At 32.5% G+C, this 25,397-nt stretch overlaps 2 protein-coding genes across 2 annotated transcripts in view; one reads left to right on the top strand and one right to left on the bottom strand.

Annotated features, from left to right (window-relative positions):
- The first annotated feature begins 122 nt into the window (after positions 1-122).
- On the top strand, positions 123-20,864 carry LOC137928822 (gem-associated protein 5-like). The gene is made up of 18 exons (XM_068771808.1): positions 123-380; positions 453-612; positions 2,806-3,022; positions 4,269-4,863; positions 4,937-5,122; positions 5,835-6,089; positions 6,876-7,062; positions 8,141-8,303; positions 9,117-9,279; positions 10,328-10,467; positions 12,209-12,333; positions 12,940-13,114; positions 13,295-13,828; positions 16,268-16,415; positions 17,070-17,149; positions 18,140-18,272; positions 19,293-19,379; positions 20,235-20,864. Exons 1-18 carry the CDS (start codon positions 187-189, stop codon positions 20,497-20,499), a joined length of 3,807 nt encoding a protein of 1,268 aa, XP_068627909.1. The 5' UTR covers positions 123-186; the 3' UTR covers positions 20,500-20,864.
- Positions 20,865-22,034: 1,170 nt separating this feature from the next.
- The window catches only part of LOC137928944 (kinesin-related protein 4-like), a 28,938-nt gene continuing 25,575 nt past the window's right edge, over positions 22,035-25,397 (bottom strand). The window contains exons 22-27 of the mRNA XM_068771951.1: positions 25,126-25,231; positions 24,608-24,948; positions 24,142-24,274; positions 23,811-23,896; positions 23,477-23,578; positions 22,035-22,762 (exon numbers count right to left, since the gene is read on the bottom strand). Coding sequence (XP_068628052.1) covers positions 22,631-22,762; positions 23,477-23,578; positions 23,811-23,896; positions 24,142-24,274; positions 24,608-24,948; positions 25,126-25,231 — 900 coding nt within the window. The 3' untranslated portion in view covers positions 22,035-22,630. The remainder of the gene's footprint in view (positions 22,763-23,476; positions 23,579-23,810; positions 23,897-24,141; positions 24,275-24,607; positions 24,949-25,125; positions 25,232-25,397) is intronic.

Genomic DNA, 25,397 nt, shown 5'->3' with positions numbered 1-25,397 from the left:
TATTGTTGCTTAGACGATCTTAAAACAAATATTGTTATCAAACCATAAGAATTGCCCATAGAGTTTAAACATCTACTTTGCTCCTGACATTACATTGTCAATGTCATTTAACGTGAATTTGAATTGCTATTGATTCAAGCGTTGTAGTTCCCGGCATTTGAAATTGTTGTTAAAAAGTTATTAACAATGGGAGAAAGCATATTATTTCCATCACCTAATTGGTTTCAACCCTCTGGAATATCTGTCAGCAGTGACGGCTGGCTTATTTATGGCGGTCCAAATAAAAGTCTTTGTGTTTTAGAACCTTTACCGGATTCTAGCGGCGTTATTAAAAAAGATAGCTATCGAGCACATATGTTACAAAGGGCTCACGCGGAAAAGTATAAATCAATCTTTTAAATTGATGTTATTAAATTCCATAAGTACCTTCATTTGTTATTGTTTTTTTCCAGAATCGTTAGTGTTGATATTTTTCCAGAATGGATTAGCAAGAAGTTAGTGCTCAGTGGCAGTGCGGACGGTGAAGTAAAACAATGGACGTTGGAAATCGAAAATAACAAGTGTAAATTTAAATCTACCCATAGTCATGATATTCACCATAATAGTAAAGAGGTAAAGAATTTGTTTTAGTTTTTGTTTCTTCACACGAAAGAAAACCTCAGCTATGAATACCTACTGGCCGTTACTTCAATGCTTTGTCTTTACGTACATCTAATTTATAGAACATCTACCTATGTAACTGAAAAGCTTTGCAGCGTGCTTATCTAGTGTTAATCCAGGGGCAAGGCACCTATAGTGCATGACTATCTCCTATAGCTCCAGCCTGATGATCAGCTATGTATCCATGTTGTTTGAGAATCTTCCATCAATTTAATTAAATTTTCTATCCTTTTATTCAGTTATTTTATTTACTAATTTGGTCTAGAATTTTATAGGAATTTCTTTAAAAACTTGATGTATAAAAATCCTAAAAGTCTTCAAAATGATGTTACTGATATTTTTTCCGGTTACTTCTTTAAAAATGATCAGTGCATTTATAATAGCACTATTCTATAAAAACTCCAGAGCCAACTTTTTATACAATTTTGTAGTCCTTCTCAAGGGACAGCTGTAGGAACTCATCTGGTCCGATAAATCATTTGGTATATTTGCCTTATTATATTCATCAATGGTTTTTGGTGTGATGCAATTTCCTGGTTTTTGTCTTTACATTCATCATTTAATTTAAATATTTTGTAGATAAGGGTCAAAACATCCCTCTAATATTTTTACTTCAATACTGTAAAGCCCTTATTCTCTTTAGTGGCCATTTCTCCAGCTTTCAATTTAGTAGTTGGTACTTTGGGTTTTTTTGTTTAAATGGGTATAATTAGATGGGTTTTTTGTTTTTTAGCTTATTGGTTTACCAGTTATTGGTATATAATGTGTGATGTTTATAAATTAAAGTTTCAAGTTTTCTTATTGGCTGTGGTAAACTCAGCAAGGCTCTAAATATTTATAAGGTTAAAAAATAAACAATATTTTATTTATAATCTAAAATATCTTAAGAATATTTATAATTTTCTCTGTACCAATCAGTGTAAAATATTTTTGTGGTTATAAAATGGGGTGAGTGATAAAGAAAACAAAACTGCTATAATAGCATTACAGAAAGTAAGTATAGAGCCAAACATAACTTTTTAAACCCTCTATTTTCTTAGAATTAGTTTGTGTACAAGGCTATTATAGCTACAATGAAACCTTGAGAACACCTCTAGCCTTTATGAGACACATTGGTCATTTTTTAATCTACAATTTAAAACCTAATTTTGGTTAAAAATGATTTTCTTTATTTTTCTCATATTCATTTGACATAAAATAAATACATACAACATCACCAAACTATTCACAATGTTTATTGATTTCCTAAGCAGTATGAAAAGGGTGGTCGCAGAAATATTAGAAAATTTTTATTACAGAGTAAAATGACAAAGTTAATGGTCAAAGATCTATAGAAGCTTATCAATTACTTTCCTGCATATGAGATGGACATTATCTGGTTTTTGTAAAAAAGATGTTATTGTGACATGACCGAGAATAGTTCTGAGCAATATGTAGCATTGGGTCATAAAGCTTGTTCTACCCAAGGGTGGTTTAAAATAAAAGTTTGTTTCAGTTTAGCATGGCCCTTATTTTTGCCAATGATAATCTGCTGGAGTAATATTTATGATCAATTTTAGATAGCATGTCATGTTCTCCAGGTCATGACAATTTCAAGTCTCTAAAACATATCATGACATGAGCAGTGTACATTTTAAGATTGTGTTACTACATGAAGAGGGTGGATGGCTACATAACTGAATGATCCTTATGTTTAAAGGACTGTATTAAACCCAAGGAATATCATTTTAATTAAGTTGCATATATTTTGAATGTACAAACTAACATACTTATAGTAAAAATTGCTTTACATAACAGAAAAAAAGGGATTTTTCTTTTTAGATAGAGAAATTACATGTAAATTCACTGTTTGAAAGCAGTATGTTTGGGCACTGACAATATGTAACAACCCACATTTTTGTGAAGATACTGAAAGTGCATATGCCTTTATATACATATTTACTATTTTCACCTGTGGTATTATAACATTTTTTAGATTCTTTTGTTATAACATGTTTTTATGTTTTATGCATTTTAAATTGTTTTTAGTATAGTGGTAATCCTTCAATAAACAAAACATGTGCATATGTATATACTGTTATAGAAATATTTAAGTTAATATTTGAGCCTTTTCAATTTGTATTATTTAAGTAAAAATAATTGCAGGAAGTTGTGGGAGTTGGTTATAGCAATGAACTGTATGCAGTGACGGTAGGCAGTTTTGGACATATTGTTAAATGGGATCTCAATGTTAATGTAGTCAGGAGCTACAATTATTTTCTGAAGAGCTTCAAACCAACATGTATGTCCTGTTCCCCGCACATTGTCTTGCAGTTAGCAGTGGGAACAAAACAAGGGGTGGTATTTGTCATAGATTTAAACGGTTAGTATTGAATAATTATTTTGTATACGAGACTTAATAATAATAATAAAATAATATCTTACCATTATTAATTAAAAAACTTCTACATTTAATAAAAAAAAATTAAAGGTAAGTAGTGTTGTGTTTCTTTTTAATTTTATTGTACGTAAACTATTTTTTTTATGCTTTTTTGCCTGTTTCAACCACTACTTACCAGCAATTTGATATATGGTATCCATCCACTTTTATTAAATGCTGGCATAGTATTCCTTTTCCGCAGAGGAGTCCAGCTCATCTCTGTTTTAAACTGAGAGCAGGGGAAAGATTTGCTCATTTAGTTCTCAAACTATTGAGTATGCTCTTCTCCATTAATCTTTGAGTGGTCCTTATTCAATAACCGTGCTCATATTCCCAGTTATAGAACATGGGCTTCCTATCTGAGAGAAGTCTGTATTGTAGTGTAGAGACTGCATTACACCATATGAGTTCAGTAAAAATTAGTGAATGTTATGTTGTTTTATAATATTTATCAGGCTTTTGATACTAGGAATTATTAGTTTTCTGTAACTGTTTGACTGGTTGAAATATTTATCACCCTAAATGTGCATCTGACTAGAATCAAATTGGCAGATTTTATTTTATTTGTTATTGATTGCGAACATAATTTAAAATACTGCAAATATAAGGCAATTCAAAAAATACAAAAGAAAATTAAATCACAGTCAATAATGCACAGGTCATTAAAAAAATTAACTTTTGAATTAAGAAATCAGTTCAAATATAAATCGAATTATTTACATATCTTAAACATATTTAAAAAGTTATTAGGTAGTTAATTATTCATGTATTCATTATTTATTTATTAATTTTGTTGACTAAACTTACAATGCTGGCCAAGTGGCCATTGCAGAATCCGCGGGTTCGCACACTGGGGGTTGGCCTCAAAGTGCCTTTAGTCTAAAATCTCTAATAAAAAAACGAAGATCGAGGGCTCCCTATGGAGCATTATCTCGTGTTACTACATAACACAATTACACATATTGGCAGACAGCCGAGGTCTTTGATTGGCGTACTCTCCATATTTATTTATTTATAAGTAATTTAATAATTTATCATCAATTCATTCATTTATTTCTAAAAAATAACGAAAAATTTAAATGTCTGAATTACTTATTTTCGTGGATAATTGGTTATAGAGATTGTAAGTATTTTTGTATGTGTAACAATATTATTCTTGTAAGACATAATATTTTTTTATTGATTATAGGTTCAGGAAAACTACTGTATAAAGTAAGGGGTCAGGATGATGAAATTGTTGGTGTAAGTTGGTGTCCACAGTATGAGGTTTTCCTAAAGAAGTACCTTAAAGAATCTACTAAAAGAGTTAGCGCTAATGAGAGAATGAAGAAAATCAGACAGGAGGCTAAAGTTGAAGAAAAAAATCTAAATTCTTCAGCAGTCTCTAAAAGTCTCCCAGAAGATAGTTTTGATGAAACAGTTGTGCAAGAGGAAGACTTGTTTGATATGTACAAAGATCCTGAAATAGATTCTTTTGGACCAAAAAAGTTTGAGCCCGAGGAAATATTAGTTAAGGTGAAACAAGAAGTGAAACATGAAGATACATATCTTAATGAATGCATGAAATTAAAGGATGAAATTTTAAAAAGAAAAAACGAACCAGAACCCAGTATGGCAAGTTTAGTGGATTCACTAGAAAAAACGTATCTTGAAAATGAACAAAAGGAAAATCAAAAAGTAAAATCTGAAGCTAATAAAGAAAATATCAATGAAAAAAAGGAAGAGACATGTGAAGCCAGTCTTCATATACACAAAAATCTTTTAGCGACATTAGGAAAGCATGGGTAACAATTATTTTTATAATTATTAAAGTGAAATAATTTTTATTTACTTCTAATATTAAATGACATATTCCAGCGGAGTCCGTGTATGGTCTAAAACAGGAAAACTAATAGCAAGCTGTGGAATAGTGAATAATGTAAATAAAAACCAAAAAATGAAGCATGGCTACTGTACCACTTTATTGTGGCAAAGGTGTAATACTTTGCTGATAGCTGATGGAAAAAGTCAATTGTTACTGATTGATCCATTAAAAGTTGACTGGTAATTATAAGTTATTTATTTATTCATTCATTCTATTAGAAGAGTTTTTTTATGATTGGATCTATTTGCTATTAAGATATTTGATAAATAAGTGAATAGAGCTTCGCAATAATTGTCATCGTCGTTTCAACTCATAGACGCCTACTGCAAGGCATCAGCCTTTTCCAAAGATGTCTACAGAGGGATATACCACTATCGCCATATTTGGCAAGTGGATTGGTGATCGCAATCTAGTATTTTGGAGCGCAGAAGACGCTGTTGCTTATCTTCTAGAAGGTTGTTTTGTGTGCAATGACAGACCTATGTAATTAATGCACTAAGTGTGAATTATATAACTATGTGTGCCAGTAATCGTTTTCACGACCTATGATCGCATGTCTCAATCCTCTATGCTACCAATCTCTAAGCTACCAATGTTCAACCGCTGTACTTTATAAAACAATATTTTAATTCAAATTATATGGCTATGTGGTTTCACAATGTGCCTAAGACATTTGGTGGGGTCAATTTATTCATATAAAGAAATTAAAGTGATCACTCTCTTTCAGAAATACCCTTAGTTTAGTTAATCATAATTTGTTTATTATTATATTTTTATAATAAAGAAAGATTTAACTGACAAATTACATTAATGTTTATTTTATATTATGTACTTTGCACCTAATTATATTTTTTAATTATATTAAAATTCAAAATGCTTCGACATTTTTAGCAGAAACAAATTGGAATATACAGTTATTCATTCAATACATAAACGTGGACTATATTCAATTGTCTCTAATGCGCCTAGAGTTCAGTCTGATGAGATCACAACCAAAGAAGAAGCGAGTCGGTGGAACGTTTGGACTACTGCGCAGGACCGTAACTTAGTTCAGTATTCTGTGGCACTTAAGAAGAAGATATCTGTACATACAACTTGTGGTGGATTTGTATATAAAATAAAGGCATGTCCATATGATGTCAGAAAGTAAGCATGGAATTATTTTCTCTTTCTTTATTTTTTTTGATGCACATTTATTTTACTCGTATATTGAAGGTGGCAACTGATTAGGTACAAGGTTTGAAGATATCTTTGACATTAGTGGTATTTATCTATTTTTAATGTAAGAAGTATTCTACCTGGAATCCTAGATATCAAACACTATTTTTAAACATATTAACAAAAGTGCTCTTCGCATAGTATTAGTTAACTTAAGAGAAATGTGTTCAACTTACATAATACACAAAATATTATTTTAGTGCTTAACTTTTAAAGCCATTTGTTTAGAAATATTACGCACTTTAATTTCCAATGATGTTAGCAGTGTTTAGTGTTAAATTTGTCTCAAACTTACTCATATCTTTCATGTTTCTTGTTAAACCTCTCTTGGTTATGAAAAAAGTTATCTTACCTACTTAAAACGTTAAATAATGTTAAGAACTTAAAATTCATACTTAAAAAACATTTTCTTTATAAAATTAATACAATTCTTTATATACATAATTCTTAATGTTCCTGCTAAATGATAAGAGTCATTATCTACCTACAAATTATTTTATTTCTAGGTTATTTGAATGTAGGAAGAAGCATATTCATAATAATAATAATTTTAAGTTTAACCCCATTAACTATAGATAACAAAGTTATATAAAAGCAGTTGATTGGTATTGATATACACAAAAACTTTTCTTTTTACACATCTATTGCTGAACAACTTTGTCAATAGTATTTTGTTAATTTATATAAAAAAAGTAATTTAACATAATGTTTCAGGATAGCTGTCAGTGTAGGCGATGGTGCGGTTAGAGTCTGGGAGGCAGACACTGCAGACGATGAAGACACTAAGCTTATACCTATCAATGTACAAACTTATTGGCAAAACGTCCAAGGGAAGGTGTTGACACTTGCCTGGCATCCCACTAAAGAGAATCTACTAGCTTTTGCAACTGCAGAATCCAGAGTAAGTTTACAAACACTACAAACTTAATCTTACATCAGCTGCAAATTACTACTGTAGGAAGAATGCCAATTAGTGTTACTAGTGCCGTGTAACATTTGTTTATCAATTGTTCAGAAAGGCAGCTCCATAACTGGCTGCGCTCAACAGCCTGCCTAACCTGGCAAAGTACCATGAATGTTACCTAATTTCAAGTGCATTCATTACAGTCTTTGTCTTTATTGTAAAACATGGACAAATAAATACATCATCTCACTTCTCACACAGTAAAGCATCTTAATATACATGTTTCCTTTATGTAGTTGTTTGGATGTTTTCTTGCTGCTGCTGTGCGTGTGTAAACTGTGCTTAGTCAAACATGTCCAACTCTTATAGGCTCCTCAGTGGCCTGGAAAAGCTGCTGATCATCTGTGGTCATTCCAGCAGCATAAAAGATGTTTCCTCTTTTGCCAATGTTTTGGTATAGCGGACTTACCATTAAACCCAGATCATGACTGTGTTTGTCAATGTCAATTTTATGGTGATGTAATTTTCAATACTCGTTAAAGCTTTCCTACCTTTACCTACAAGTTTATAGAATATGGCATTATTTGAATTGACCACTTGTGTAAGTCGTGAGAAAAATATCGAGGTGCCCAATTTGGTAGAAACTGGAACCTGAATGAATTCTTCAAGGCGTCCTTCAACTTAAAGCTATCAACGGTCCAAACGAGCATTTTGTTGTGGACTGTTTGGTGACCACAAGTCACTTAAAATATCCTTAATACTATATGTTTTATTGAGTTTTTGTTTTATGAACTTTTAAATTCATTACAAACTTAATATAGAGACATTAAACGGGAGTGTTTGTACAGTTGCTCATAAAATAGTTACTAAGTTTATGTAAAGTTTCAATAAGTTGTAATGTCATTATTAAAGTCTGAACTTACCTTTAATAACTCACAAATCTGACTTTTTATTTTATGAGGTATATAACCTAAAATTTAATTTATTTAACCTGTGTGGTGTTTGGTAACATTATGTAAATGAAAGACCTTGACAAATGTTTATTAGTTACTTTTAAAACTTTATATTTTTTAAGGTTGGATTAATAGACACAAATGGTAAAACTGAAAGGAGCGCGCGTACGTTGGTGCCTTCTTTGAGTAGCGGCGTTTACTCCTTATGCTGGGGCGAAGGTGATCAGCTGTTTGCTTCTGCTGGTGGACAATTAGTACTTTATCGCACTTCGAAGATTGATCAAGGTATGAAAATTACATAAAATGTAAAGAAATTAACATTAACAAAGGTTTTAGTTATTTCATATAAGTTTTTTTTTAAACCATGCATCTCTTTTCAAATTTTATCAAGAACTTATTAATTTATATGATTATTTAAATATTTTTACAAAATCTGACATTGCAATGTTTTTAAAAATACTTTTCTTTATGTTGTAATGTTGAAACCGGGACAAAATTGAGTTTTGCTGTTATTCATTTATTTATTAACACTTTTTTGTGTTTTTTGTGCACCATAGACAACAGAAGAAAAAACAGAAACAATTTATATGGTACAAGAGTCGGTCTTATCGCTCGAGGCAATCTTTTTCAGACAACCTTTAATGAGTTTTGATGTATATTTAAATGAATGTATTGCACGTTGTTCAAGTCTTTTATAGTTATTTTAAAATAAAATATTTAAAACAACATATAATAATATAAATCTATACTTTGCCTTGTCTGAACGGGCTGCTTTTTGTGACCAACTGACATTGAGCTCATTACGCGTCGAGGTTGGCTTTCGTTTGTTGGTCTCGCCAGTCCTCGTCGAGAAAACTCAGCAGATCCTTGATATTACCAGCGATCTTGAGTAAGCCCTGCGGTAAACCTAGATGAGTAGCCCTGTAGGATGCTACCTCCTTTTAGGAATGCCCTGCACAGTGGACTGTCAGCAGCAGCTATATCCCTTAATAACCTGTACAATAAAAACTTCAAATTAATTAAATAATAAGTTACTAATAACTTAAGCGTAAGAATTTAATCTAGAAGTTGATAGAGTCATGTATTTTTTTGTTCCAGATCCAGAGCAAATAAACGTAAGCTTAGAGGGTCAAAAATGGGAAGTGTGTTGCATGGAACGACAGGGCCAGCTTTTGTCAGTGGGCACGGTGTCAGGAGCAGTAGCGGTTATAGAGAGCACAGCTCCCTATACTGTTTTAGCAGCCAACTATATTATATACACGTGAGTTTTTCTTTGTTCACCAAGGTGTACAAAATTATAATAATTTTTCTCTTATAATCGCTTTTTCAAAAAAGAATTACTTATGTGATAATATTTCATTGCAAAAAAAACAATAAGTTAAAAAATATTATGACATGGGAATTAATCGTAAATTGACTATATTAACAAGTCATTAAAAAAAAGCTTGTGCAATTGACCATCGCTTTCTCGGTTTATTACCGTCAAAAATATTAACCAGGTCTTCGTAAATATAGACTTAAAATTTTTTAATGATTTCATAGTTATTTCCATTTTTGTATATTAATTTATTTCATTTCTCAATCTTAATTTTATAGCCCATTAACTGTATTAGAAATAAAAGTATTAACGGACGCGGTTTTGCACACACTGACGTAGGTGATTTAATATACATAAAACTTATTTTTAGCCATTTTTTAATCTATAAAAAGAATTGTCATAACAACTGGATTTTTCAAAAAGTAAAGAGGATGATTGCAATTAGGTAGTAAAAGCTTGAAAGGGATGAAACTAGCTCATTTGCTGTATAATAATGTATGGTACATCCTATCCAAAAGTTAATGGTTTCAGATATAATAAATAATATAAGTATGATATAGCTAGAAAAAGCGTTTTCAAAATTCGGATTACTACATATTAAAATTAATTATTGTTTCCTATGTTTCCTTACAGACTTTGTATTGTTTATATTACCAATAAAAAGATTAATACACCACAGGCTATTATTCTAATGAGTTATACATTCATCTCTTGAAAGCTTTAATTACCATCTCACAAACAACATCACAAAGTACACCTGAAAATTTATCAGACAATTTAGTTTTTTGTTGTATTGCTAGTATTAAAAAGTAATTTTTCTTTTTAATTTATAAAACAACACTGAATTTACAATACCATAATTTTTGGAAAATTATGTTAGGTGTTGTTCAGTAATGATATTGACTTCACTAAATTAATATACATAAAAAGCGCGTGTAATACAGAATTGTTTAAGGATTATGAGCTCAGACTTTATGATATTTTTCAACAGGAGACTTATATACAATGTTGAATGGCACCCGCTACAAACTTCAGAGTCTAATGAAGATTCTCCATACAAGAACCTCATTGCCGTGACTTCACTGGACAAACAGAATACCATAACACTTCTTGAATATGCCGATAAAGGAGGTATAACATAGTTAATTAACATAGATTATAGAAATTCTGAATAAAATTTAATATCCTTGTCCATCAAATATTATCCATTCATTCATTAAATCCATTAAATCATTCAAATGTTACTGGCATACATTACATCAACACATGTAGTACATTCTCTGCAACATCATACAAACCTACAGTCTGTCAAATAATATAATGTATTAATTAAATACCTATGTGTGATAATTATCTGTGTCTGACCAAACAGTGGACAGACAATCTTGTTAACACTTTACCAACTGCTCGTCGATTATTATTATTATTATTTTTGATCTTTCTGTTAGATTTGGTTAGGCTAGACTGACAAGTAGCAAGCAGCAAGCATTTCGCATTCTATATTCAGATAATCGGTGCTTTTCGCTAAGCTTTGACTTTTAAAAATGAAAAGGAAAGTGTCGGTAAGTTTTATCTCGACGACCTGTCAGATTGTCTTGACTGCCGTATAGCAAGTAGTATTGATGACGAATATTAAACGACAAATATAGTGTCATATTGATTATGGTATGTTTTATGTAAATAATAAACCGAAAACGATTGTAATGGACAAAATAAATATTTAAGATATATAAATGTTTAAGACTAATATGATTAAAGTGAAAAATAATATTAAATTTGGTTACTTTTCAATAACACTAAGTGTAAAATTTAACCAGAGCTTAAGAAAAGCGCCTAAATTCCCGCTCGTCAAACTAATCCAGTTTTTCGGACGATCTGCGGCTGAGTGGGCAGTGAAAAGGGCATAGTATGTTCGAACCGCTACCGGTCGGTAAAGTGTTTTAAGGCTGTCGGAAGACACTGGATGCCACTTCAACCGGCCCTATTGATTGATAACATATGGAATTGTCATGCGATAATAGACGGATAAAAAAACGTGGCCGTGGTCATAGATGTGTTAAATATTGTTGCCTATAATTTAGTAAAAAAATCCGAAATCAAAAATTTGTATAAAAAGTATTATAATAAACACCAATAATACCAAAATTATGTAACGATTATAGTTATTCACAAATCTACAGAGCTAATAAAATGAAATTTCTTAAAATTTTCTTGACCCACGCGATTTTAAATTTTAACACAGTGTATAATATATGTTTGAAACGAAATAAAATCTTGTATTTGTTAATATGACCATCATACATACATTTACACTCATATATCATCACAAAAACATCTATACATACAAACATATATGTATGTACAGGAAATTTCAGTGATAGGCCATAGATATGTCTAGCAATGGTAGCTTTACAGCTGAAATGATGATAAATTGACTACATGACAAAGTAAATATAATTTTATTGTATATAACTCTTGTAATATTTGAAGAATTAAATAATTTTAATTTGAACTAGCAATGAGTAACGAGCACTGTTTGTTCAACATGTGTAATGTGACTCTAAGATTGTATTTATGTTACAGATGTTTTTTAACAATTTTAGCTTTTTTAATCATTACTATAATGTCAGCCGGTAGACGCCACTGCAAGGCATAGGTCTCTTCCCGGACTTGCCGCAACGTTAATTGTATTGTGCGACCACCTAGTGCGCCTATTAATTACACAAAGCAATTTCTTCGATTTTTTTTTAATAAAAAGAACTTGTCTCTGATTATAGGTAATAAAATCAGTAATTTTTGTATTAAGGTTAATTTTAGGTTATATTTCATGGTTGACTTTAAGTCAAAAAGTGATTTTAATTTTTTTTTTAAGATGGCACGAAACAGCTTCAGGTATGGAAGATATTGAGTGGCCATACGAATTTAATATTGCAAGTTGTTTGGAACCCGCATCGCGATGATCTTCTTTTGTCTACTTCTCAAGATTCAAGTATACGAGTTTGTATTCATATTTTTATTTTTTTGTTTATTCACACATTTTTGTACACCTTAGAGAATAATTAGAAAAAAAGTAACAATTCGTATGATATGGTTTGTATTTACCGTAACAAATAATGTTATACAGGGTGTTTAATTATAGGTGTTAGACCTATAAAGGGGTATTGTATCCATAAATTAAAAATAAATGGTTTCAGAAATGATAATAGTACATTGTAAGAAAAAGTGTCTTTAAAATTTCTAAAAGCATTCTACATGTTAAAATTAATGATGAATCTCTGCAGAATGAAAAAATAAATTGGGAAGAATGAGTGTATTTTAAGAATAACGGTGTAATTTTTTAATATATTTTTATTTTACTCATAGAGGAAATTAGTTAGATAATAAAACCGCATGCAATCCATTTTAAATTAATATGAATTAAGTTATTATGTCGAGAATTTCCAGAAGTTGTAGGCTAAAGTAATAGAATAATTAAATAAATTTCACAATTATCATTTTACGTACTGTGATTGGAAACAAGTGTCAAAGATTTTTACTAACGAATGAGCTAAATTTTCACCGCTTTCACACCTATGTCGAATCATTTGTATTGAATTTCTCCAGGTGTGGGATGTAACTCAAGGGACATGTGTCTCGATATTCGGTGGGCACATACAGTTCCCTCTGAGCGCGGCGTGGTGTGCACGACCACAGATGTACTCGCACGTGTTTTCCGGCGGCGCTGACTGTACCTTGCGACTTTGGTGCATGGATGACTACCCCGCTGAGGCTTACGAAGGTGATACAACTTTATATCATGAATATACTGACGCTCTATGGAAGACTACTAGTCTTCCATAGAGCGTCCGCCGAACATTATGATCGAAGTCCAAAAAATAATGTAGATAAACATCTGTCTTTCATCATGATTATTGAAAATTAGAGTATATGATATTGATAGACAATATTTTGATTCCAGAAGAGGCACAAACTGCAATCAATAAAAAGGACAAGAAAAAGAATAAAGAAAAAAAAGAGGGTAAGAAAGCAGAAGAAGAGAAAGTCGAATCCGAGGGGCAGGCCCACCGAGCTATTTTAGATAAAGTTAAAACCTCTAAGAAGTATCTTCTTCCCATTAGCTACAGGCAGATTGTCAATTCTCCACTGCGCGCCGCCAAGACAGTGTTAAACAATTTCGTAGGAAAAAATTCTGAAGGTGTGATTGGAGAAGTTGAATTAAGTTTAGCAATAGAACAAGAAAATGAAAAATATTATGCCGAATATCTAGATCCAGCAACCCTGGCATCACAGAATGTAAATAAAGATTCATACAGTAAAGATAAATTATTAGATGCAAAAGATGATTCTTTAAAAAATAAAGGATCATTGGTTGAAGATAAGGATGAGATAGAAGAAGAAAAAGATGAAACAGCAGGGTACAGAGAATTCGGTATTGATTTCTTAAAATTGTTTGGAAGCACCAACGAGGTCAATGAGCTATTGGATATGGAACGTGAGTAATATTCAGGGGCTGTTCTTAAAATAAAATTTTTCTAAACCTTTCTCACCATTATCCCACCACTTTAGAATTTCTTGGGAATTATAAGGTCATAAAAAATAGTTTTCTTATAATAATAACAAAAGTTAAATGTTTTTGACAAATAAAAAAAAACTTATTGTTGATGTCCAATCTTTACCTCCGATCCTCGGTTAAAGAAATTTTTACTTACAACCACTGCTTTTAATTACTTTAAATTATCAATCATCATCATCATCATCATCATCATCATTTCAGTCTCCCCTTATAGATTTCCAATAAAACTACAATTTAGGACTCTTTTTCAAGGATCATTTTGTTTTTAAACTATGTCTATTATTATAAATATTTCCAGGTAACTGTACATTTTTCTAAATAAAGATATATGATGTAACATTTACATTGTATATCAAGGATTAAGCATAATCTAAATATAAATAAGCAGGATAAAACACAATAGAAAAAAAGTTTTACAGTACAGAAAATTGTCGTAAGCAAAAGGAATAATAAGTGTATTTATATGTAATAATAAGAGAAATTGTGAATATAAATTACTTTGATAAAATTGTTTATCTGTAAATTAAGTTGAGAACAGAACGGGGGATAAAAATGATAAATTTGTGTAACATATGTATAAAAGGTTGTCAAATATCTCCCTTCCGCCTTTTTGTCTTTTGAATTTCGCGGCTATGTACAAAGCGCTACAGAGCTCGTATCTGGCAATACTATACATAATTTGAAAGGTCTTGACATAACCTACAAAACGACGCTATGCATGATTAGGATTTTGCGTTCAACAGTTATAGACGTGTAAACATGGAGTTCACTAACGCCGAAATTCGCGCTATTTTAAAATTTTCCTTCGTTAAAGGCAAATCCGCTAGAGAAACGTTCCGTGAGATTGATGGTGTTTTGGGGGATGGTACTCTATCACTTCGAACCGCGGAGGAATGTTTTCGACGATTCAGAGCCGGCGTAAACGACACCATGGATAAGCCAACCGGCGGAAGACCTGTGACGACAAATACCGATCAAATCATGGACTACATCGAGTTAGACCGGCATGTGGCATTTCGTGACATCGCCCAGGAGATGAGAGTTAGTCACCAAACCATTTTAAACCATCTGCAGAAGGCTGGATACAAAAAAAAGCTTGATGTTTGGGTGCCGCATGATTTGACGCAAAAAAACCTTCTGGACCGAATCAACGCCTGCGATATGCTGCTGAAACGGAACGAACTCGACCCATTCTTGAAGCGGATGGTGACTGGCGACGAAAAATGGATCACATACGACAATATCAAGCGAAAACGGTCGTGGTCGAAGGCCGGTGAATCGTCACAAACAGTGGCCAAGCCGGGATTGACGGCCAGGAAGGTTTTGCTGTGTGTTTGGTGGGATTGGAAGGGAATCATCCACTATAAGCTGCTCCCATATGGCCAGACGCTTAATTCTACCATCTACTGCGAACAACTGGACCCCTTGAAGCAGGCGATTGACCAGAAGCGTCCAGAATTGGCCAACAGGAAGGGTGTAGTGTTCCACCAGGACAACGCCGGACCACACACTTCGTTGATGACTCGTCAGAAGCTACGGGAGCTCGGATGGGAGGTTTTATCACATCCACCATATAGCCCGGACATAGCGCCAAGTGATTACCACCTGTTCCTGTTCATGGCGAACGCCCTTGGTGGTGTAAAGTTGAACTCAAAAGAGGTTTGTGAAAAGTGGCTGTCCGAGTTCTTCGCAAATAAGGAGGGGGGCTTCTACGAGGGAGGTATTATGAAGTTGCCGTCTAGATGGAAACAGATTATCGAGCAAAACGGCGCATATTGGAACTAAATCCGATCACTGTAACACTTTTTATAAAGCATTGAATAAAGAGCAAAAAAGCGGAAGGGAGATATTTGACAACCTGTTATATATACATTCCTCTGTGCTAATCCACCCCATTCCCATAGCAATCCATCAATGGTATTTAGCCAATGCTCTGATTTCTTGTAGACATATAATACTATGATCAAAACGTAAAGTGAATTTTTGATCACAGTCTTTTTCTTAAATGTAAGTTATTTATTATTCCAAGTCAATTTTCCGCTCATTAAGACAGTCTGAAGAGTTTTTCCGGTTATCTCCTCATTCGTGTAAAAACGGCGTTCCCGCGTTGGCCTTTTGGTTTCCCTCAATAGCCAGAAGACGCACAGAGACAAATCAGGAGAATACAGCGGTTGAGGAATGAGTCGAGTTTTTGGAACATTAATCGAGACTCGCGTTTGAGATACAAAAAATCCTTAAAAATGGTTTGAACCCGCATTCCTGCCCGAGAGTATTATATGACAATTTTACCTTACTTTTTGAATGCAGTGTATAAAATTAAAAACATTTAATGCAACAGATTTGTAATTATTTTTTCAGTGGAACAACACCTTGTTGTCAACAATACAGAGGCATGGATAATGTTGTCCATTCTGCGGGGCCACATGGATTCAATGATACAGTTTGCAAGTCAAAAAGATTTGCTGTGTCCTTACCTTGTGAGCGTATCGCCTTGTGTATCTTTCAAGTGAGTTATTTATAAATTACTAACTTCTATGTTCTTTATAAATATGTCTAGCTAAGGACATCTACTCAAAAGATGGAGGGTCGGAAAAACTGTAGTTAGTGTGCACTTGAGGGCACAAGAGACACCGCGGGTTTTCTGAGTATATTATATTTATATATATATATATATATATATATATATGTATGTATATATATAAATATATGTATATATATAAATATATATATATATATATATATATAAAATATATAAATATAATATAAGAACAGCCCGACGTGTGCCTGTAAACCGGAGATATGCCAAAGTACAATACACGTAATAACAAACGTACAGAATAACAAATGATCTAGCAACAGAATTAAATATAAAGATAAATAACACGCAAATTGATTAACGGTAAAGAGAGAGCACAAAGATTTATAAAATTCTGTAAATACTTAGCAAACAAAATAATTAAGACAAATGAATATGTAATTTAAAGTAAGCTGTAGCGAATATTATACTCAAGTAGGTAGTACTCTAGGCGAAGTTTGTTCCACTAGCATAACCATTATAGTTATTAGACTTGGTGTTTCTCACTTTACTATTAACTTTTGCTCTTAATGCTGAAAAAGAGACTGTGGGTACTCATTATCATACATATTTATTAATTTTCAGATATTGGAAAGATGTTACACAGCTATATTTAAAACAAATAGATAGGTTGACTGCGAGAGGTGAAGAAGACAAACTTTACCGTATGTATTATGAAATCTTATTCATCATATTTAATTGTGAATCTACTTGGTTGTGCTTATAATTTTTAGTGTAGAACATTCACCCACAAGGTGTCCACCTTACTAAGGCTAGACAACTTTATTAAAGTCATCGAAAGATGCTGGATGTTGGTCGCTTCCAACCAGTTCTATTGAATATCTGTGGGGAGGACTATCTCGAACAGTGGACGTCTATGACTCAAATGGTGATGATGATGAAACAATATTGTCTATTATTAAAAAAATAGATCTTTATTATGAGTGATCTTAAGTACATGAATATATTCAAATACTAGCTACTCTGATAGACTTTTTACTGTTAAATATAAATTACTGGTCTTTCAAAATATATTTATTCAGGTAGACATTTAGACGCACTAAACCGTCAATTATTTTAACATTATAAGTAGTAAATTATCAACGGCTCGAATCTGCTGAAAAGAGCCGGCCAGTAATTCAAGAACTGCTCATTTTAAATAAAATTTAACAATGAATTGTACATTATAACATTAACCGTATATGTCAATATACCAGGCTAGACTTGAATGCTGTAATAAGATTCAATATTTTACTGCTAATTTTAGGTTAAAAATTAAAAAAAGGGATGAATGTTCTGGAAGCATATTATATATGCGTAAACTCTGTGAATTTTTTTATAATAAAATTATTATATCTTTATTTATATGTTGTTTGTAACTGGTATGTCTTTAAGTATTTTGATTGACGTCAAATGGTCAACAGATGAGAACCGGAGTCGAAAAATAATTGTAGTTTACTATTTTTCTTACAATTTCCTGTTTATTTTCTTTATAAGAATTATCATCATCACGGCTTATCCAAAACGAAAAAAATATAATTGTTAAATGTTTTTTTACATATTATGCGATTAAGTTTTATTTTCATAGATTTAATATTTTTAATGAGTATTCGCGGCTAAGAATAATTGTTGATTTTAATTCTGTTTTGTTTCAGAGTTCAGATATTACGGCGGCACTGTATTACGTAAGGTCGGCTTGTTGCTGAGCGTTCACGACGTGAAGGGAGCCGTCGCTGCTCTGGTCGAGGACGGGTTGTTCAAGGAGGCTTTCGTTTTGTGTAGGACCAGGTGATGAAACATTTACAAAATTTGTAATCTACGTAAACTAGATCCAATCAGAAATGAGGAGATCTGTAGATGTTTGAAAGCAACTGATATAGCCTAAGAAGTCTGCGGGGAATTAAGTTTCTGCAGTGGTGACTATGGATCATCGAATGAAGCATAAGAGGTCCATCCATAAGGTGGACAGGTAGGTGACTTTGTTAAGGTCGTCAGGCTATGCTTGATGAAGGCCGCTTCATACTGATCTTATTGAAAATCGACGTGGTAAATTTATGTTCATCAGTGGACGTCATCCGGTAGAAATCATGATGATAAAGTATGAATAATGACAATGTAATATATTTATTATACTTTTATTTCATTAGTTTTAATTGAAGTTTTAAATTAAATAAGTTTATCCATTGTACACTTAGCGGCTCGGGCTATAATTGTGTTAGCTTATATCTAAACGTTAATAACTAATTAACATAGAATATTAAAGAATTATCTAAATATGTCAAGATACTATCAACATATTGAATGTTAAATTAATTATACTCAAAATTTTATGTCTCCTTACAGTGATTTACTACTGCATTAGCTTTTTATAAGCAATCGTGGTTTCCAGCTTTGGTTTTGTTTTATTTTATGTAATTATTGAGATTAGTCACCTCAAAGTATATGTCACCCATCCTACTACTAAGGCCTTTCTATAATCAATATTAAACATTATATAATATTGAAATAAAGGTTTTAAAACTGAGTGAGTGATGAGTTTGGAAACTAAAGACAAAGAGAAAAAAAGACGTGCCGTGTGTTCACTCCGATGTCTTTACTTAAATAACAATTTTATGTCGGTACATAAAGAAATTAAATCCTTTTTTTAGCCAATGTTAATACAATAGCAATCCCGTTATTTGTATGTTATAAGTTTCACTATTCGGCGCCAGCTATATGGCGCAAACAGAATAACGTAAGTCGTCAACAGGTGGAGCCTGTCGTTAGACATATGAATTGTCTATTTAAAAAAAAAACTTATTTCAACAGACACATGGATAGCATAGCTCAAGATGTTCTTCAGAAATGGGCAAATCACTGTCACTCCACGGGAAGTCTGGCAATGGCTGCCATCTGGTAAGCGGTCTATTATTTATTCTTTAATTTACAAAGACCTCGTCACACTTCTTATACAATAACTGTTAATGTTGGCGTGTCGCAATTTTATAAAAAATAAATTAAATAAACATAGTTCACAATGACCAATTTATATACAATGTTGTAATGATAAATAAACATTAAATCATATTTTTCATTAATCAACATCATATGTAGTTCTATCGTCTTTTTTTGGTTTATTCCACATTTTAGCCCTGGTTTAATTTACTCTATGGTTTCTTTGGATAAAGTAATGTTATATTCATTGTATTTTCTCATATTTTTATTTCCATTAGAACCTTTTTTTTTGCTGTAAAAGTTAAAAAAATTAACAGCCCATTTTCGAATTTTACTCAACAAGATTCACTTAACAGAACAGCTGGTGATAGATTAGAATTAGTATTTACTGTTCTCCGGGAAACAAATATACTTAATGCTTACACAACTAAGATGAACAAATACCTATTTAACGATAGAACTGGAAATAAATAATACATACTTATTGTGTGCAATGGAGGTAGGAGTGAGAGGTATAACAGCGAAGTCTCTATAACCTGCTAAAGGGTTGTATTACTGGAATACGCTTTTAATGCAGTGTTGTGATCATTTAAAATTTGGTAAGGTAGGGGGAGAAGTCTAGTCACACATTGCAAGGAACTTTTCTTAAATTTCCTACGTGGCCAGTTTTATGATGGTCACGGCACCCGCACGGTGAATTCATGGACTGCTAAAGATTTACGTCTGTGGCTTTAAATTTCCTGATAAATAAATAACATATTTATATAATTAATATTGTTTTTCAGTTTACTGGTTCTTACTGATTCTCATTTTCAGTTTAATGGTTCTTGGAAAAATATCTGAAGCAGCCAGTTTATTAGGAAAATCGAGTAATCCGGATAATCTATGCCTGGCTGCGGAGATTGCGAAGCTTGCAGGACATACCACGTATGCTGATCACATTGAGGAAAAAAAATCTCACATAAAACCAAAGGAAACTGTTGCAGAGACAGAAGATATTCTTGAAGAGTTACCGTCGAGAATGGAACTGTTGTTAAAGAAGAATAATGAAGAAACACTAGCTCAAAACGGAGAAGATTAGTCATAGCCCCAGATTTTTTGATTGGAGAAGCGCCTGTTAAATTATAAATGTTGGCAAGCGATAGATATTTGTAAAATCAATGTTAAGGAAAATATGTAACATAATTTTCCAGTACTATATTCGCTAGACTTAATATAGCTCTTTTTTAACTGAAATAAGGAAGTCAATAGTTGTAAAGATGCATTTATTATATATGTGGTCGATTTTCTCGTATTAACTTTGTTCAGCGAATAAATTCGTTTTTTTTTTATTTATGTGAAATGCCTGATAGAATAGCTAACAACTTCCGATTATTTAGGATTGTCAATTAAGTCTATCGATTCAATTGCGTTTTTATTATTAACTAGAGCTGTACAATGTGTGTATATCAGGCTGAATAATAAACTTAAAGTAAAGAATAGTACATTTGAATATGTAAATTCCAATTTGTTTCATTTTAAATATTAGCCATTTGCTATGAATTCCGTTCTGTGTATTTATAATTAAATTAACATTGTTAACTGGAATTCTAAGAAAATGCCGAGAATCCGATGTTTTTAATATTAAACTGTTCAGTTACCATTTTGTACTATAAGTTAATATCACAATCAATAATTGTTAACGCCTTTTTTATTTGCTTTTAAAACTATAGTTGCTGTTGTTTTCTCTTTATCTTAACAATAACTCTGATATTAATTTGCATAATTCAACAGCAACACTTTTAATTTAATTAACGCCACTGTTTAAAACATTCACAAGTATGCTTATGTTTAGGAGTGCGAAGTTATTGTTCACTAGCTTTATGTTTATGTAATTTATCTTAATAAATGATGTTTAAATGTATCAGTTATTTTTAATCTTGTATACTTGATGCCCACCCACAATGTGGACAGATGATACAGGCTGTTTTCCAACGATCCTATTGGAAATCTAGGGGGGAGGCCGTTATCCAGTAGTGGACGTCCGGCTGAAATGATGATAATGCTAACAGGGACATCTGTTTACATTTTTGTGACTTCCAACAGTTGGTGTTGGTATTATGCAAAATAATGCATTTAATTATTTCAAGGTTAGAAGTACCCACAGTAGATGCAATACTGTTTATCTTAATGTGTTTAATCATTATAAAATTTATAATTATAGATGTTTAATTATTGATAAATTAAATTTAGGTGTTTTAAAACCTAACAAGAGATATATGGGTGTCGTTAGGCGTATAAAGAAAGCTAGCTCTGAACCTACATTGTGTCAGTCCGATTTTGTCCTGCGTATCGCGAGCATTACTAAACGCACAAGTTCAGTTTGAGTATATAAATAAAAAACGACGCACATGCACGAAATATCGCGTAAATAGTTTATAAGTTTAATTCGTTAAAATCATCGTGTGGTAGCACTACTTGTTAAAAAAGATTAAATTATGTCGGTAGGATTCGCATGACAATATTATAGTATAGCGATGACAATTGTTTTTAAACACTTAAAAATAATAATTTTACGTTTTGCATTTGGGAAGTGAATAAAATAAGTAAATACATAGCGTATAATCAGAATTTAATTCTTAAAACTGACGCGTTTATGATAAAACGCACGTCAATTAAATCACATCTTCATCACAATTCTGTCAATGCCAAAAAAATTTACATAAATATATATTAGGTTTAACAAAGATTATTATATATTTAATATAACGTAGATTTGTACGCCGGATTGTTTACTGGCTGGTCATAATTGTGCTTAAGTTTACATGCAATTATATTTATTAATGCTAGATTTAACTTTTTAAGTACAACTACATAATACTTTGTACCTCTATCAATATTCACATGCAATTAGTAAGTTAATCACTATTATTTTTTGCAATGGCAACTACAGTCACATGATTCAAGTTTGCACAGACAGACAGACATGTAAATGCTTTGGGAATGTATATTAAGCATGATTCATTCAGTCTTTCAAATCACTGGGAATATACACCATAGAATGAGGTAATTTGTGCAAAAGCCTAATATAAATATCTCTTATGGATTATGAGTTAAAAAAAAATGAGATTAACAAAATAAAGACCAGCTTTCACTAAGTTAATTGAATTACAAAAATATATAAAGTTTGAGTATATTAGGTAGTTAAAGATAATAATGCTTTCATATTTGTATCAGGTTGCTTCCGGCAACTCTCTTTTCTCAGATTTGATGGAAGCTTCTCTCTTCTTGCACAGCATTACTAGTTCAGCATTTATTTTTTTCAGTTTCCGGTTTTCCTTCATGACATCCGTGAGTTGCTGATTCTGTAAGAATTTTTTATATTAGTAAAAATTTCTTAGTGACTATGAAGAACATGGGTAATTGATTAAAAGGGAAAAAAATTCTAACATTTACATTTGTTTTCTTCAAAGTTCACTCGATTTTAGGGGGACGTCGCCCGCTCCCGCGAACAGCGGGGGCGAACCAAGGTTGGACCCTTAGGCTCGTCTGTGATCCCCGCTGCCCTCCCAAGCCGTACATAGACAGCGTTAACATTACAAAACAATACAGCTCTTCTCGCGTAGAGCGGTTTACTACGTGCGAAAGACTTTGTGCAAACACGGACCATTATGCTCCATGAACTCAGTTCCAATGAAGCTGTAAAAGCTTCCGGGCTAACAACATCAACTGAGAATATGTTAAAATTTAATCATCTTTGCATTGTTAAATAATTGCAAATTCTAAAGAAATATTCAACATACCTAGATCTGACATTACTTAGTTTAAAAAGAATAGAATTGCCAAACAAATGTTTCCCATAATTTTACTTGATTTTAAAAAATATATATAAAAAGGGTACAAAATTTTATTACACTTTCAATAGTTTTTTTTTTAAATAAAAATACCCTACCGGATGGCGTTACATAAATAGTTAGGCTTGTTTTCTAATTTTGTGGCGATGTTTACTTATAATGAAAGTAAAGTACAATATACGTAGGTGTGCGTGTATGTACGTGCAAGTGCAAGTATATACTAACTTGCACAATAGCGCTGCCTGTTGCGACGTACACAGGGGCTGTTGTTGCGGCCATCAGCTGTTGTTCCAAAGCGGCCTTCTGCTCTGCTAACTTTTCCACCGCCTGAAATTTTACCATTGATGCCTCTTAACACAAATTCTTATTTTCAGTCAATATACACCCACTGCAAAGTATAGGTAACACAAAAGTTCACCACGATGATCGGTCTTGCGCTGTCCGCATCCAACGACTGCCCGCGATCTTGACTATGACATCGGTCAATCTAGAGGGGGGCCTACCCACGCCGCGTCACTGGCTCCTGGTCGCTAAAAATAAATAATTGAATGAAACTTACGATCTTGAGTTCATTGATTTGTTTCTTTTCAGCGCTACCAGTGACTGGTCTTGAATTATCTCGTTCCACTTGTCGGTTGAGAAAATCTGTAAGAATTTTATTCACGGTTTAAATGTGAAACGAGAAATGTGCCCTATTCCCTACCACTTCAGACAAACAATGCTTCGAGCTTAGCCGATAACCTTGGTTTTTTTGCGAATCACCACCATAAATCATTATCATATTATAATTTATTTACAAATTGTTTATAAATACTATAAATGGCATCATTTGCCAAATAGTGTATATATGTGTATAAGAGTAAGCGTGTTTCTCAAGTACATAACGATACCTTCAGTAATGTCAGTACAAGCGTCGGCATGTTCTACAGCGGAGCCCCGGTGCACGTCGAGCAATGTTTGTCGCTTCTTGCGTAGGGACTGCGATAAATTGCAGCTGTTTTCTTGCAGCTCCTGTAGTTTGGCCTGAAAATTATAAAAAATGTTTTACATTTCATACTAAATGCCGGCCTAGATATTGGCCTTAACAATAAAAGTGTTCATAATTAGCTGTTTCATTAGAAAGCATGTTGAATATTTTTAACTGGTCATTGTGAACTTGACTTTTTAATTGGAACTATTTGATTGTATTTGGGGGCAAAAAACAAAATAATTAACTAAAAAGTCACCAGTTAGTTTAATAGCTAATATTTATAATATACTGTATTTTGCATTAACAATAAGCACGTTTCAATTTTCGAATAAGGCATGAACGAATTTAAAATTAAAAGTAAAAATTACGGAATAAAACTGAATTACCTCCAAGGCGACTATAGTTTCCTTTAGTTTGTGACAATCTTCATCTCTTTCCCTCAAGTACTGCGCGCAAGTCTCGCACTTTTCATCGAGTTCTTCATTTCTCTTTCTCAACTCCTCTATTTCTTTTTTACATGACCTCAATTCTATCCTGGTCTTCTCTAATTCTCTTCTATCCTTTGTAGGTTTTTCTTCTAGAGCTCTCTGCATTTTGTCGACCCTGATCCTAAGCTCTTCTTTGCTGAAACGTAACTCCTCCAGCATTTTTGTCAATCTCTTATTTTTCTCTACTTCTGCATCAAAAGACATTCTGTCTACGACTACTGAATGGAGATTAGTCCAATCTGTCAAAAACATAAAGATGGATAAAACATGAGACTCAATGCTCTTCTAATTTATTTTATTTCACACTGTATATATGTTGTATAATGGTGGACTTTTTGCTTTATGGTCATTCTCTATCACTCTACCCAGAGTGATGCAGAGAAACCAGTAAGAAGATATATCGTTACCATGCATACCTTCGTCCGTGTTGACGGCTGCATGAGCGACGTCAACTCTCGCATCACTGTAACCGGCGTGCGGGCTGCAACGCCGCAGTTTTTCGTTAAGTTCTTTTGTTATTTTCTGCAAATTTATTAACATTATTTATGACCTGGCTCTTACAATTGTGTTCTCACAAATCAGTGTTCAATCAACCATTTTAGTTCCCGTCCATAACATAACAGGAGTGGCAAATCTCCTTACAATTGGAGTCATTTTTTAAAACATAAAATATGTGTAATAAATTTAA

Source organism: Battus philenor, unplaced genomic scaffold (assembly GCF_028537555.1).
Source record: "Battus philenor isolate CCGP_79_NKW_IND1 unplaced genomic scaffold, ilBatPhil1.0.hap1 SCAF_4, whole genome shotgun sequence".
Lineage (NCBI taxonomy): Eukaryota > Metazoa > Arthropoda > Insecta > Lepidoptera > Papilionidae > Battus > Battus philenor.
This window is presented reverse-complemented; position numbering and strand designations above follow the sequence as displayed.